The sequence below is a fragment of the Anabrus simplex genome, chromosome 4 (assembly GCF_040414725.1).
Source record: "Anabrus simplex isolate iqAnaSimp1 chromosome 4, ASM4041472v1, whole genome shotgun sequence".
Taxonomy (NCBI): Eukaryota; Metazoa; Arthropoda; class Insecta; order Orthoptera; family Tettigoniidae; genus Anabrus; species Anabrus simplex.
The window spans coordinates 242,378,646-242,392,897 of NC_090268.1; the positions used below are offsets into that span (position 1 = coordinate 242,378,646).

The window sequence follows — 14,252 nt, forward strand, 5'->3', positions numbered from 1 at the left end:
AAATAAATTAGAAAAAGCTGCAATGACAATTTAATTGAACAATTACAAACTATGGTACATCCCGAGCTCGGTATCGTACTTTTAAATTTATGAGCACACTTCATGTGTACAATCAATGGTACGATTTATGGGTACAGCCGTTCCGAAGTATTACTGAATTAAATTTTCATAAACATATAGTAGTTATTAAACTTAACAGATCTTTCCACATCCTTGGTTTTTACCAGATTAAATTTTTATCAGCATAGCCAGCAGGCTTAACTGGCCACAAATTATTACATCTTTTTTTTAATTTTATTTTATTTATTTTTTTTTTTTTTTTTTTTTTTTTTAAGGGACCTTCGTGAATTCTGAAGCATATATAAGGAAACTGAAAAAATAAAAACTCTCACAACGCAAAATGCTAACATACATCAAAAGGAGCAATAAGCAAATCCAGATAAACAAGAATCTACACCATAAAAGAAGTAAAAAAAACAGAAGAGAAATTTAGTTTTAACCAAGAGACTAGAAATAAAATATTGAAGTCCATCAAAACAAGTTAAATGCATTACCATGAGTAAGTATGACACAAAGCATATTATGTAACAAACTATGCAGGTCACAACATTCAGTAATCACCACCACCATGACCGATGGCAACAATTCATCAGGCAAGTGTTATCTAATCGAAAGGTAACAAGGCAAGATTTCACAATGAAAATGGTGGTGTCGGGCAAAGAAAAGAATGAAATGAACCAGAATATAAATCACCCAAAATGAATAAAATAAATAATTAATAGAATAAATGAAGTAAGGCAAAATTACAGATCAAATCCTCAAAAATAAACTCACTTTGGTGTCCACTTAGGAACAGAATTACAATTATCCAAGAATTGCTACTCCATATTCGCAAGAACTAGCAGAAGTTAGATTACTAAACACATCATGCACACCCCTAAGGTGGTTAGTTTCAAGAACAGACCACATGAAATTTCTGACGTATTATAATTTAAACTGCACATGTCAAAAGGATTAAATGAACAGTAACAATAATATGAAATTAATTTTTAAGCTGCCGCAGAAGGCAACAACCCAATCATGTATCTGTTATAATGACATATTTTTGAACCAATAAGTAACGTTAAAATACAGCAGTTTTGAATTTGGTAAAATCCTTAGTAAACACGTCGAATTTCACACTACTTAATTATTTCTAGCCTGAAATATTTATATCTTGAAGTTTTATTAAGTTCAGAAGTGAACGACACATCCAAGTGAATTACAGCCATAAATTTAGCGTGTCAGATCCAACATTTTGTGTTGTAGACTTAAGTAAGCTTCTTTGTAGCAATGAACTTGAAGACGAACAGTGAAATGAAGTTTATGTAGGTTGACTTACCAATGGCAATGACGATGATGTGCAAGATGTATTCAAATAAGACAGATTTATGGTTTAGAATTCCCAGGCTCACACAGAAGAAAAATATCACTTCAGAAGATTAAATTTTTAAATTACCACTCACCATGAATATAGTAAATTAAATAATATGCACTACAGCACTAACTAAACACACTAGCTAGTCACATTAGGGTGGTTCAAAAAGGTAGTTTGGCCTAAAACAGGCCGTATAAGACGGAGCCGTAACACCACACATCCTGTCAAACAGAGATTCACAGCATGTCTTCCAGGTTCGTATAGATGACGCTAGTGAGCACCACATTAACAGTTGGAGATAGTGGTGGATTTAACCAGTTGCATGTTCCTAGTCAGTAATCATCATCATCATTTCTTCGCTCCAGCAAGCCGGGTGCGGTTGTGTATGAGCCTCCTCCAGTTTGTTCTATCCATCCACAGATGCTGCTCATATATGCGACACCAGTTCACATCTCTAATTTCAACGTCCTTCATTATCTGTTTTTTCCCAAACATCACGAGGTCTTCCTCTTGGTCTCTTCCCAGGAACATTGTGGTCAGAGTATGTTCGGGGAGTCCTATGAGGGTTCATTCTTTCCATGTGACCATACCATTGCAATCTCTTCACTTCTAGAGTCTTCAGCAAGCTTCTTTCCAATCCAAGCTATTGTCAGATATCCACATTCCTTATTTTATCCATTTTTTGGTTTTGTAGACAAGAACGGAGGAACTTCATTTCTGTTGCCTGAAGACGACTCTTTGTTGGTCCAGTAAGTATTGCTGCTTCCAGGCCATACGTCAATATAGGTACTAGATATATTTTGTACAAACTGATCTTGGAAACTAACGGAAATGTTTCATCCCAAAGTATTTGACGTACGGCGTGATAGGATTTGGAAGCTTTCTGTATTCTGTTGCTAATCTCTTGATGTATGGTATTGTCTGATGACAGAACACTACCTAAATACTGGAAGTTGTCTACAATATCCATTTCCTCAACTCCAATTCTTAGGTGAACAGTTGGAGAGTTTCTACTCATCACCAAGCCAACAGTCTTAGTTTTGCTGATTTTGAGACCTAATGTTGTAAAAGCTTCATGCCAGAGATCTAGTCTAGTTTGTTCTTCCGCTTCTGTCTCACCCCATACCATTACATCATCAGCAGAAACCAGGGCATTAGTTGTTGGATCTTTTCTCTTAACCGCTTTTAAAACTACATCCAGTATGATTATGAAGAGAAGTGGTGAAAGACAACTTCCTTGCTGGACTCCACTCTTCTTTTCAAACCAACCTGACCTTCCATCCTGGACCTGGACACAACACTTGGTTTCATCATATAATCGTTGTACTTGTGCTATGATGTCATCGGGCACTTTCTTATGTCTCAAACATTCCCATACATGCATGGGTGGTACATTGTCATATGCTTTCTTGATGTCTAGAAAAACAGTTATAAGTGTTTTACCTTTCTCCCAATACTTCTCATAGAGCATTCTGGTGGCAAAAATGAGGTCTATAGTTGATCTATGAGGTCTAAATTCATGTTGTACCTCCTCAAGTGTAGGTTCAACATATTTTCTAATCCTGCTCTCAAGGATGGATTCATAGATTTTGAGGCCAATCGCAAAGTGATGGCCCACAGTTATATTGAAATTTTAGTCCAATCATAGTTCAGACAACAATAGTCTGCCAAATTTAAGTGGTATTTGAAGTGAGGCTTAACGAACGTGTCCAAACATTATAATAATAATAATAATAATAATAATAATAATACAGTAGAACCTCGATAATTTGAAATCGGTTTATTCAAAATCTCATCTAATTCGAAGCAGGTCTCGTTCTCGGAAACATGAGGTACGGTTTTGCAAGTTAATTAAATTGTTTAATTCGAAATACGGATAATTCGTAATTCGAAGAACAATGTCGGTCCCGTTGCCGAAATTCAGACTTTTAATTTGAAACTGCCTTTAGATTTTGAAAATATATATATATAGTATTTTACAAAGTAATTTATATTCAAAATGTTTCGCTTCATGAAAGAACACTTCTTCCGGAACGTGCAGGGCAAGATGCAGGGGTAACTTTGCGCACTTCCACCTACTTCGGCATGTCTACATTGTGCTTCATATCTGCTATGTTCGAGCGGAATAGTGATTATTTTGTATTTGGCATTTTAAGGAACGCCACAGTATCACGTAGCAGGCAGTGTGCGGAGAGGTAGAATCCGCGAACACTGGCAATGCCGACAGTTGGCGAAAAAGCGTGGCTTATAGCCTATAATCAATTCGTACGCACCAAACAATATTGTCAATGCCGATGAAACTGCATTGTTTGTTTGTTTTAGTTTTTTATGCTGAAGCCAAATGGACTTATGGTTTTAAAGGAGAGAATTGCCAGCCGGGAAATGTACTGTGTTGCTATGCAGTGCACACGGAAGCGAGAGACTTCCTTCCCCCATCATGGAAAAGTTCAAAAAGCCACGATGTTTTAAGGGAATTGGGTACTTTCTGTGCAAGCACAAGACATCTAAAATGCATACAGTACAGTAATCCAATGAATAAAGCACTTGCACAGGTGAGCCAGTATAGATTTCTCCTCGTCTTTGAATCATGTTTTCTTTCTTTTGATTTCATTGCATGAGGTTATATTTGCTGGTGAATTATCCAAGTGCATTATTTGAATACTGTAAATGCACCTTGTTGGATACAATTTTGAAATAGGTTTTTTTTTTTTTTTTTTTCGTGGCATTTGAGAGCTTTAAACTGTGACTCAAGGTTAATTGCATGCAGTAACGAGTCTTAGAATAAATTGTGACGCAGCAAAGGGTTGGCATTTCCGAAGTACGTGCTGGTGGTTAATTCGAAATTACGTAATTCGAAGTCCGATTTTTGCGTCCCAACGACTTTGAATTAACGAGGTTTTACTGTACAGTCCTTTTAATTGTAACGCCACAGTGTGAGACTTACAATAGGATTGTGTAGGTATTATTTAGTTATATTTGCTTAACGTATATCATTTTATTGTTGGATATTAGTTTTCTGTGCATGGCATTGCACATTTCAATAATTAATTTACATTGTATTTTTATATTTGTAAAAAAAAATGACTTTTTAAATTTTCAGTAGTTTTATGTACTTTATAGAAGTTTGTTTGTATTTATTTCTTTTCTTATTCTATGTTTGTGTTTTTTTCTTTGAAAATCCTTTGAATTTGTGTGCATAAAATGTGTTGTAATTTGGATGTCTGTTGTAATTGAGCTGTGTTCTGTCACACAACAAAATAAATAAATGAATAAACAAACAAACAAACAAATGATGTCATATACTCCATTGCTCTAATTTTTTCTTCTTTTAGAGTAAATTTGATAACCTTTATGGTTGTCGAGAATCTCTCATTGATGGGATAAAGCGAGCAACTGATATCATGCTAGCAGGCAAGGTGTGTGTGGTCGCTGGTTATGGAGATGTTGGAAAGGGTTGTGCACAGTCTCTCCGGGCATTTGGAGGAAGAGTTATAATTACTGAAATTGATCCCATCAATGCATTGCAGGCTGCGATGGAAGGTTATGAGGTATGTGGATATTTTACTATTGTTTGTAAGAACCAGTAAAATTCTAACAATCATGAGAATCTTAGAGTAAAAGTTAACAAGGAGAAATAAACTATAAAAATTTTATTGTGAATAATGGTACTGAAATTGATACATTTTCTTCATTAAGGGTAACAAGTTAATAGATTATGTGAATGCATTGAATGTTAACTAATGCCCAAGTAACAAAATTTCCATATTAATGATAATATTTTCTACCTCCTGGCTAATTATTAATCTTTGTTGAACAAACTCAAGATTATCTGGTTTGTAGATTATTCGTGTGTAGTTCTGGAAATTATTCTTTTTAAAAAAGGAATATCAGTAGAGCACCATTGTGCTGATTTAAAGGAATTTCCCACCAGCAGAAGCAGATCTTCAAATTTATTACTGGTTTACTTCTTGCAAATAAAACGCACAACAATAATAATAATAATAATAATAATGATGTTACGAAGAAAACAGCGTCTGTTTCATTACTCAAATTTATTTCAGGATGATCCAGTAAATGCACACACGCACAATTCTATTCAACCATGAATGGCCACTCTTACTAATTGCTGTCTACCAAGCTCGATAGCTGCAGTCGCTTAAGTGCGGCCAGTATGCAGTATTCGGGAGATTGTGGGTTCGAACCCCACTGTCGACAGCCCTGAAGGTGGTTTTTTGTAGTTTCCCATTTTCACACCAGGCAAGTGCTGGGGCTGTACCTTAATTAAGGCCACGGCCACTTCCTTCCCGTTCCTAGCCCCTTCCTGTTCCATCATCGCCATAAGACCTATCTGTGTCAGTGCAACGTAAAGCAACTTGTAAAAAAAAAAAAAAAAAAAGAGAGAGAGAGAAAAGAGAAAAAAATTGCTGTCTATTTACAAGTCTCCGTTCTTTACATGCAACAGGGAGTTCCAGCTCGTTATAATTACCTGAGAAGGTTTTAATCCTATTCACAAGCTCTCCTTACTTTCACCTCTCCAAGTCTAGTCACCCTACACAGCAACTGCGTGCAGACAGCTAGGTTTGAACACAGGGCTACTCACCACACAACACACGATGACTGTTCCTTGGTTCGACTCTGAGACAGTCCAGTAATTCACACAGTCACATACAGTGAACAAGTGAACAGTTCAACAGGGCTAAACAGCAGGACAGTACTCCTCACAAAACGATTATATTAACGCAGTTCCAATTACACTCATGACAGCTGGTTTCATCGCTGATTCACAGCGATCCTCAGTCCACAAAGTACACACACACACACACAGTATTCTAAGGCAGTACGCACTGTCTGGCTCCATGGCTAAATGGTTAGCTTCCTGGCCTTTGGTCACAGGGGTTCCAGGTTCGATTCGTGGCAGAGTCGGGAATTTTACCCATAATTGGTTGATTTCTCTGGTACGGGGCTGGGTGTATGTGTTGTCTTCATAATCATTTCATCCTCATTACGATGCGCAGGTCGCCTATGGGTGTCAAATCAAAAGACCTGCATCTGGCAAGCCAAACTTGTCCTCGGACACTCCGGCACTAAAAACAGACTGGACAGAAATTTTATCTTTCAAATTTACGTAAATGAAGCAACACTTGTAAGCCATGCAACCAGATGCACATTTCATTTAATTTCAGCCCAGCTACTCACTCAACGCTCTGATGCAGTAACAACCACAACTTCTCGTTCAGACGTCGGTAGCCAACACTTCTGTTGCCTTCAGCCCAGCCACTGAACTCCAACACAGTGTGTCTCACACTAACTCCCAACACTGAATCGCACAGCGACTCTAACATTGACTCTACCACTGATTAACTGTCTGCGGCTGGCCTCCTTTCTATAGCTTGGGTGATGTGTACCAGAACATTCACAACGTGGCTAGAGATGGAACATTCTTGTTGAATCTCCCATAATCTCGCAGGTAAATCAGCCGACGAGAACAATACATGGAAAGGTCGGCCCCATCCTACAGTAATACAATTCCTATAGTTTTGCTAATTGCCACCTACAGTTCATTTTTGGAAGGTGTGGTCTGGGGGTTAGAATTCACCCACGGTAACCTCTGCTTGTCGTAAAAGGCGACTAAAAGGGGACCGAATATCTCCCGGTATAAGGAGATCCCCTACACCAGATGCCAACAGTCTCCTTGAGAGTGGATGAGCGGGTGTAGGTCTGGGCACTCTATTGTCCAAGGGGTAAGAAATTGCCCCTAAAGGCGGAGGAACCAAGTGTGGTCAACGGCAGTAGAATGCAGAAGGCAACGGGAAACCACTGCATTAAAGGTCCTAATGGACATACCTATAAAATAACATGGCTCGGAAATTAGTATCCGGAGTTTCTATTCCCCCAATCGGATCCCCAGGGGGGAATGCTGCGAACATAGTTGTGAACGATTGTGTACTTGACAGTGCTAGGAAAATCAAAATCTATGACAAGAAATTACGAGTTGCTACTTGGAATGTATGCAGTTTGTATATGAGTGGAAAACTAGCAAATGTGGAAGCAGAAAGATGTAGATTGAAAGTAGACATCCTTGGATTGAGTGAGGTAAGATGGACAGGATCAGGAATTCAGAACACGAAGGAAGGATATATGTACTTCTCGGGAGGAACCGACACCAATCACAGATATGAAGTTGCTGTGCTTATTTCATCAATGATCGCAAATTCAAGTTCTAGATTTTGTACCACTTAGTGATAGAGTAATGTTGCTGAGGTTACAAACATCACACCAGATCATGAACGTTATTCAGGTCCATGCGCCAACTGCCGATAAAGATGATGATGATGATGAAGTAGAAGCATTCTATGACACCTTAGAGGAAGCTGTGAAAATAACTAAGAACGGAGAAATAACATTGGTCATGGGTGATTTCAACTCAAAAGTAGGGGCTGGCATTGAAGGCAATACTGTATGCAGCCATGGTCTTGGTGAACGTAACATAAGAGGAGATAGACTTGTTCAGTTCTGTATGGAGCACAATCTGTTTGTCTCTAACACATTCTTCAAACTTCCTCCTCAGTGGCTTTACACATGGATATCACCCGCCGATAATGACGAAAAGATCATAAGAAATCAAATTGATTTCATTTTGGTAAAACAACAACTAAAGAAATATGTGACATCCGTTAAGACGTATCCCGGTGCTGATGTAAATAGTGACCACAATCCAGTTGTAATGGACCTTAAAATGGTAAGTTTCAGAAAAATTAAAAGAAATGTTAAACTATCCAAGCATATAGATATTAAGAAACTATTGGATCCCAAAGTAAGAACTAATGTTGGAACTGCACTGGAAAAGAAGATGGAATTAATAAGATACACTGAATCATCAGAGGTAGAATACACATGGAACGCCATTAAAGATAGTGTGATTGAAATCCAGGAAAATGAAATTGGACAGTGCAACAACATCAAAAGACAGAGCTGGATGACAGATGAAATTCTAGAACTTATGGATGAAAGGAGAAAGCACAAAAATACAGATCACATTCAATACAAAATTCTAAACAAAGCTGTACGCAGACAGTGCAGGGAAGCCTGAGAATTATGGATGACAGATAGATGTAAAGAAATTGAGATCCTTCAAGAGAAGCACGACTGTTTTAACTTGCATAAGAAAGTGAAAGAACTTGCTGGTTTGAAATGGAGACGATATGGTCAAATTTTGAGAGATGCCAATAATGAAATCATCTTGGGTGTGGAAGGGAAACTCAAACGATGGAAGGAATATGTAGAAAATCTCTTCAAAGATGACAGAAATGATCCTCCTTCACCTGACGAGAGAATAAATGAAAATAGCCCTGAAATAACAAAAAGTGAAGTTGTACATGCCGTAAAACTTCAAAAGAAGGGTAAAGCAACTGGACCTGACGGTGTGTACGCTGAAGTTCTCAAAGTAATAACAGAGCAGGAATCTACCGGCCTCAATATCTTAACATCATTATTCAATCAAATATATGTATCAGGAGAAATACCATCAGACTGGCTGAAATCAACCTTCATACCACTACCGAAGAAGCCTAACTCGTCTCAGTGCGATGATTATTGTACGATACGTTTGATGTCTCACGTGCTCAAAATATTCTTGCGAATCATTCACACTAGAATATACAAAAATTGTGAATCCCACATGGATCAGAATCGGTTTGGTTTCCGAAATGGCGTTGGTACACGTGAGGCACTCCTCTCATTAAATGTGTTGTTACAGAGGTGCAGATATATGAATGTTGATGTCTATGCCTGTTTTATAGACTATAAAAAAGCTTTTGATTGTGTCAGGCACAATAAGTTGATAGAGATTCTGAGATCAACAGGTATTGACTCTGGTGACTTACGTATAATCAGTAACCTGTACTGGAATCAGTTTGCAAATGTCAAAACTGATCAAGGAACTTCAGAAACTGCTTCGATCAGGAAGGGCATCCGCCAGGGTTGTGTACTGTCACCTCTGTTGTTTAACATTTACTCAGAGGCAATCTTTAAAGTAACATTGGAAGACTGTGGTGGGATCAAAATTAACGGGAAAATCATCAACAACATCAGATATGCAGATGATACTGTTGTCATAGCTGATGACATGCCTGCCCTTCAGTGCGTGATAAACTCCTTAGTTCAGCACAGTGAAGAGTTTTGGATTATATGTTAACCCCTCAAAGACGAAACTGATGGTGTTCTCTAAGAAGACAATTCGGACAAATCTCACAATAAAAGATAAAATAGTTGAGCAAGTGTCTTCTCTCAAATATCTGGGTACCATCTTGGATGACCAATGTAACTCCAAACGGGAGATAATATCTAGAATTGAGCAGGCCAGGAAACAATTCATTACCATGAAGAAATTCTTTTTGAGGTCAGATCTCAGTCTCCAACTACGAATTCGTATGATCCACTGCTATATATTTTCTGTTCTCCTATATGGATGTGAAAGCTGGACTCTGGATCCAATCATAGAAAAACGTATTGATTCCTTCGAAATGTTCCTGTATCGCCGTCTCTTGCGGATATCCTGGGTAATGAAAATCTCAAATGCCAAGGTCCTTCGTCGGATGAAAAAGCAAAAAGAACTACTGCTCACCATAAAACAGAGGAAAACACAATATCTAGGACATATCATGAGAGGTGAGAGGTATCAGTTATTACAGCTTATTATCGAAGGGAAGATACAGGGGAAGAGATCTGTTGGGAGAAGAAAAAATTCATGGCTGAAAGACCTTCGAAGATGGCACTGCTGTATTTCAGAAATGGCATTCCATTCTGCGCTGTCAAGATCAGAGCTAGTTACGTGGATCGCCAACCTCCGCTCGGAGACGGCGTCTTAAAGAAGAAGAAACTTGCATATCTATTAAAATGTTTGTGGTACATGTTTCGCTCCTTTTCGTGAACATCATCAGCCAAACTATCATTAATCTAAGATTGTATAAGATCAATAAAACAATTCTTTGGTTCAAGATTGCTCCTATAAAATTAATTGATAATCTTATAACATTTAAAAAACATACAACAATAAAAATGTGTCTTAAGCTAACACTTTTTATCTAAAATCATCTTCAGTCTAACATTTTGTTGCCGATCATCTGGTGAACATCTTTTAAAATCGTTTAAAACTAAAATAAATAAACAAAATAAGAAACTTTTGAAATCTGGCTAGTTGTGTTGATTGCTGTTGCTTAACTTGTATAATTGTCATAAAAACTTCATAACTGTATTGAATATTTTCTGTAGATGATAATTGTCTATGTTCTGGTCGATGTACTTGTTCTCATTGCTGGAGTAACATTTATAAAATGTATTGTATTAATTTATATTGTCAATAGGGTAAAAAAAATTTCATGAACAAACTTGATGATGAAACATTTTCTGATGTGATATTGGATTTAAAATGTTCTCAAACGTTTCATAATGGCTCGTTATATTTTTCTTTCTGCTGTGTAATTGTTTGGTGTTACTCCTAGCCTCTTGAGAACTACTTGTTGCAAGTGCAAACAGGACAACAGATTTTAGATAAAAAGTGTTAGCTTAAGATATATTTTTATTGTTGTATGTTTTTTAAATGTTATAAGATTATCAATTAATTTTATAGGAGCAATCTTGAACCAAAGAATTGTTTTATTGATCTTATACAATCTTAGATTAATGATAGTTTGGCTGATGATGCTCACGAAAAGGAGCGAAACATGTACCACATAAACATTTTAATAAATATGTAAGTTTATACTATATTTTATTGTATTGAAAAGGTGGCAATTAGCAAAACTATAGGAATTGTATTACAAGTAGATCTTCAATACAGACAAGAAAAATTAAGTTTATAACCCATCCTACAGACCGGCTCGGAGATCCTGGTCATCTAACTCGCTAGCCCTTCCCAGGAAGTACCAGAAGGGGCTACCACAGGGCATATAACAACAACAGTAATAATGTAGCAGGTTTAAATAATGACAGACTGGACAGAAATTTGATCTTTCAAATGTACGTAAATGAAGCAAGACTTGTAAGCCATGTAACCAGATGCACATAAATAATTTTCTCCATATCTGAACTTAATTTCACAGAAGTACAGTATATAAGATTAAATAAGAATAAGATAGAAAGGTTACATGTGGAATACAAAAGATTGAAACTGCAAGTAAAGAGGAGTATCAAGGAAGAAAAGGAGAAATGTTGGGGAGAGTTTACCAACAAAATTGAGCAAGATATTCAAGGAAATCAGAAACTATTACACAGAGTAATAAAATCAAAAAAGAATAAATCAAGAAAAAATCAAGGCATTAGAGATAGAAGATGGATCCATAGTACATGACGAAAAGGGTCTTCAGAAGGTGATGGCAAAGTATTTTGAAAATCTTTTTAATGAGGATGACTGCTCGGAGGAAGGAGGAGATAAGAAAATGGAAATAATAGATGGAGAAAAAGTAGAGAACCTGATAACGTGGTTTGAACTTGAAAGGGCAGTGAAAGCAATGACTGAAGGTAAAGCAAGTGGAAAAGACAAATTCAATGCTGAAATGATTAAGGCAGCAGGAAGCATTAGACTACAGTGGCTATACAGAGCCCTTAATGCCATATGGATGAAAGGATACCTGAAGATTGGCAACAAGGAAGCATTTTATCATTGTTCAAGAAAGGAAATAGGAAGAAATGTAAAACTTATAGAGGTATAACTCTATTATCACCTGGGCTAAAAATAATGGAAAGTCATAGACAAAAGACTGAGGGATATAATAGAAACACAGTTAGAGGAAGAACAATATGGCCTTAGACCGAATAGATCAACAATAGACTTGATATTTACAGTGCGAACAATAATGGAAAAATCATCTGAAAAGGAACAAAGAAATGATCATAATTTTTTTGGATTTGGAAAAAGCTTTTGATACAGTTAAGAGAAAACATGTATGGGAATGCCTACTGAAAAGGAATGTACCAAAATCATTAATTAACAAGATAAAAATGTTGTACCTTGAGAGTAAAGCAGTGTACAAGTGGGGAGTAGTGACTATGAAACATTTTATACAAAAAAAAAAAAAGCCTCAAGCAACAAAGTGCACTGTTGCCATTATTGTTTATTATATTGATGGGTGAAATCATAAAACATGTAAAACAGAGTATCGGTAGTGATGAAGTGAATGCTTTGGTATTTGCAGATGATGTGGTGATTTGGGGAAAGGGAGAAAAGGAAGTACAAAGGAGACTGGACATTTGGAATAAAAATCTGAAGGAGTCTGGAATGGTTAAAAAAAAAAAAAACTGTAGTCATGCACTATGGAAAAGAGAAAAAGAGAAGCCAAGTGAACATAGGCGGAGAATGGTTAGAGAATGTAGAACAGTTTACATATCTGGGTAGTACTATTAATGGAAGTAATGAAATCAACCTTGCAATTAATAACAGACTAAGTAAAGGTACAACATTTTATCATCAAGTCAGAGAGCTTTTAGGGGATGACATAGTACACAAAAGAAAGAAATTAACATTATATAAACAGTATTTCATACCAATTGTAACATACGGACTAAAAACGCTGGTAACTAATATAAGAGACAAGATAGTAAGATCGAAGCAGTAGAAATGAAATTTTTAAGAACATCGGTTAAAAAGACAAGAAGAGATAAAATTCAAAATACAGTATTAAAATCAGAGAAGAGCTAAATATAAAACTGTTAGTACAACTGTTATACAATTGCAGTGCAGATGACTTTGACAGAGATTCTTTGAAAAGAACAGTTGAAGTAGATTCGAGGACTTGGCTAGAGAAGAGGTCAGTTCAACGTAAATGGTTAACAAACAAAAGTTTTTCTCTTCTGTTTCTATTTCTGTTCTTAATTAGTAATAAATATTAAAACACCCATAACTGGTGACCCCGATGTGATCGGAAAATAAATCAACATGTCACAAGATAATGAGACTGTGCCAAGCGTTGTCAGTACAGCAGAGATGGATAAAGCCTCGGGCATATTAGTGGAAATTTACATAGACCCCCTAGAGCACACATCAATCAATAAAATAGATAACATATTCTTCTGGTGTTGGTTTGTTGACAATATTGTCGCCATTATCAATAACAGATCCACTGATGAAAACATCATATTAGACAAACTTAATACTTTGGACCCCCATATAAAATTAACAAAAGAAATCAAAAACAACTGCTCCCTAAACTACTTGGACCTAACAATAACCAGTCATGAAAACCATCTATCGTACAAAATCTACAGGAAACCCACACACACTTCAACCACCATAAAAACAGATTTCATCCATCCCAACAACGTACATAAAAGAGCAGCTTATTTTAGCATGATACATAGAGCCCTCAATATACCATTAACAAAAGAAGACTTAAATAATGAACTACAACTCATCTACGACATAACTAAACACAATGGATACAGTAAAGAAAATGGTCAATATAAATTATACACAAAATTAAATCTCAACCCAAAATCAAATTAACAAAAATAGTAAAACCCAAAAAAAATTACATATCATTCACTTTCATCAACGCACACATATACCCCGTAATTAACATTTTAAAAAAATGCAACTTAAGAATAGCATTTAAAACCACGCACAATATCTCCAATATCATACACAATGTTAGAACTGTTAACAACAATTACAAATATAATCAATCAGGAGTTTACCACATCAAGTGCAATGATTGTGAAACAAGTTACAATGGACGTACAGGCAGAAATTTTATAATCCGGTATAATGAACATCTAAACGCAATAAAGCATAACCACTTCTCAGCAATAGGCCAACACAGTTTCATGAACATCGAAAATT

At 36.4% G+C, this 14,252-nt stretch overlaps 1 protein-coding gene across 1 annotated transcript in view; it reads left to right on the forward strand.

Moving 5' to 3' along the window:
• Window positions 1-14,252, forward strand: part of Ahcy (adenosylhomocysteinase) — a 235,915-nt gene that overhangs the window by 183,796 nt on the left and 37,867 nt on the right. The window contains exon 5 of the mRNA XM_067145465.2: window positions 4,750-4,965. Within this exon, the coding sequence (XP_067001566.1) occupies window positions 4,750-4,965 (216 nt within the window). The remainder of the gene's footprint in view (window positions 1-4,749; window positions 4,966-14,252) is intronic.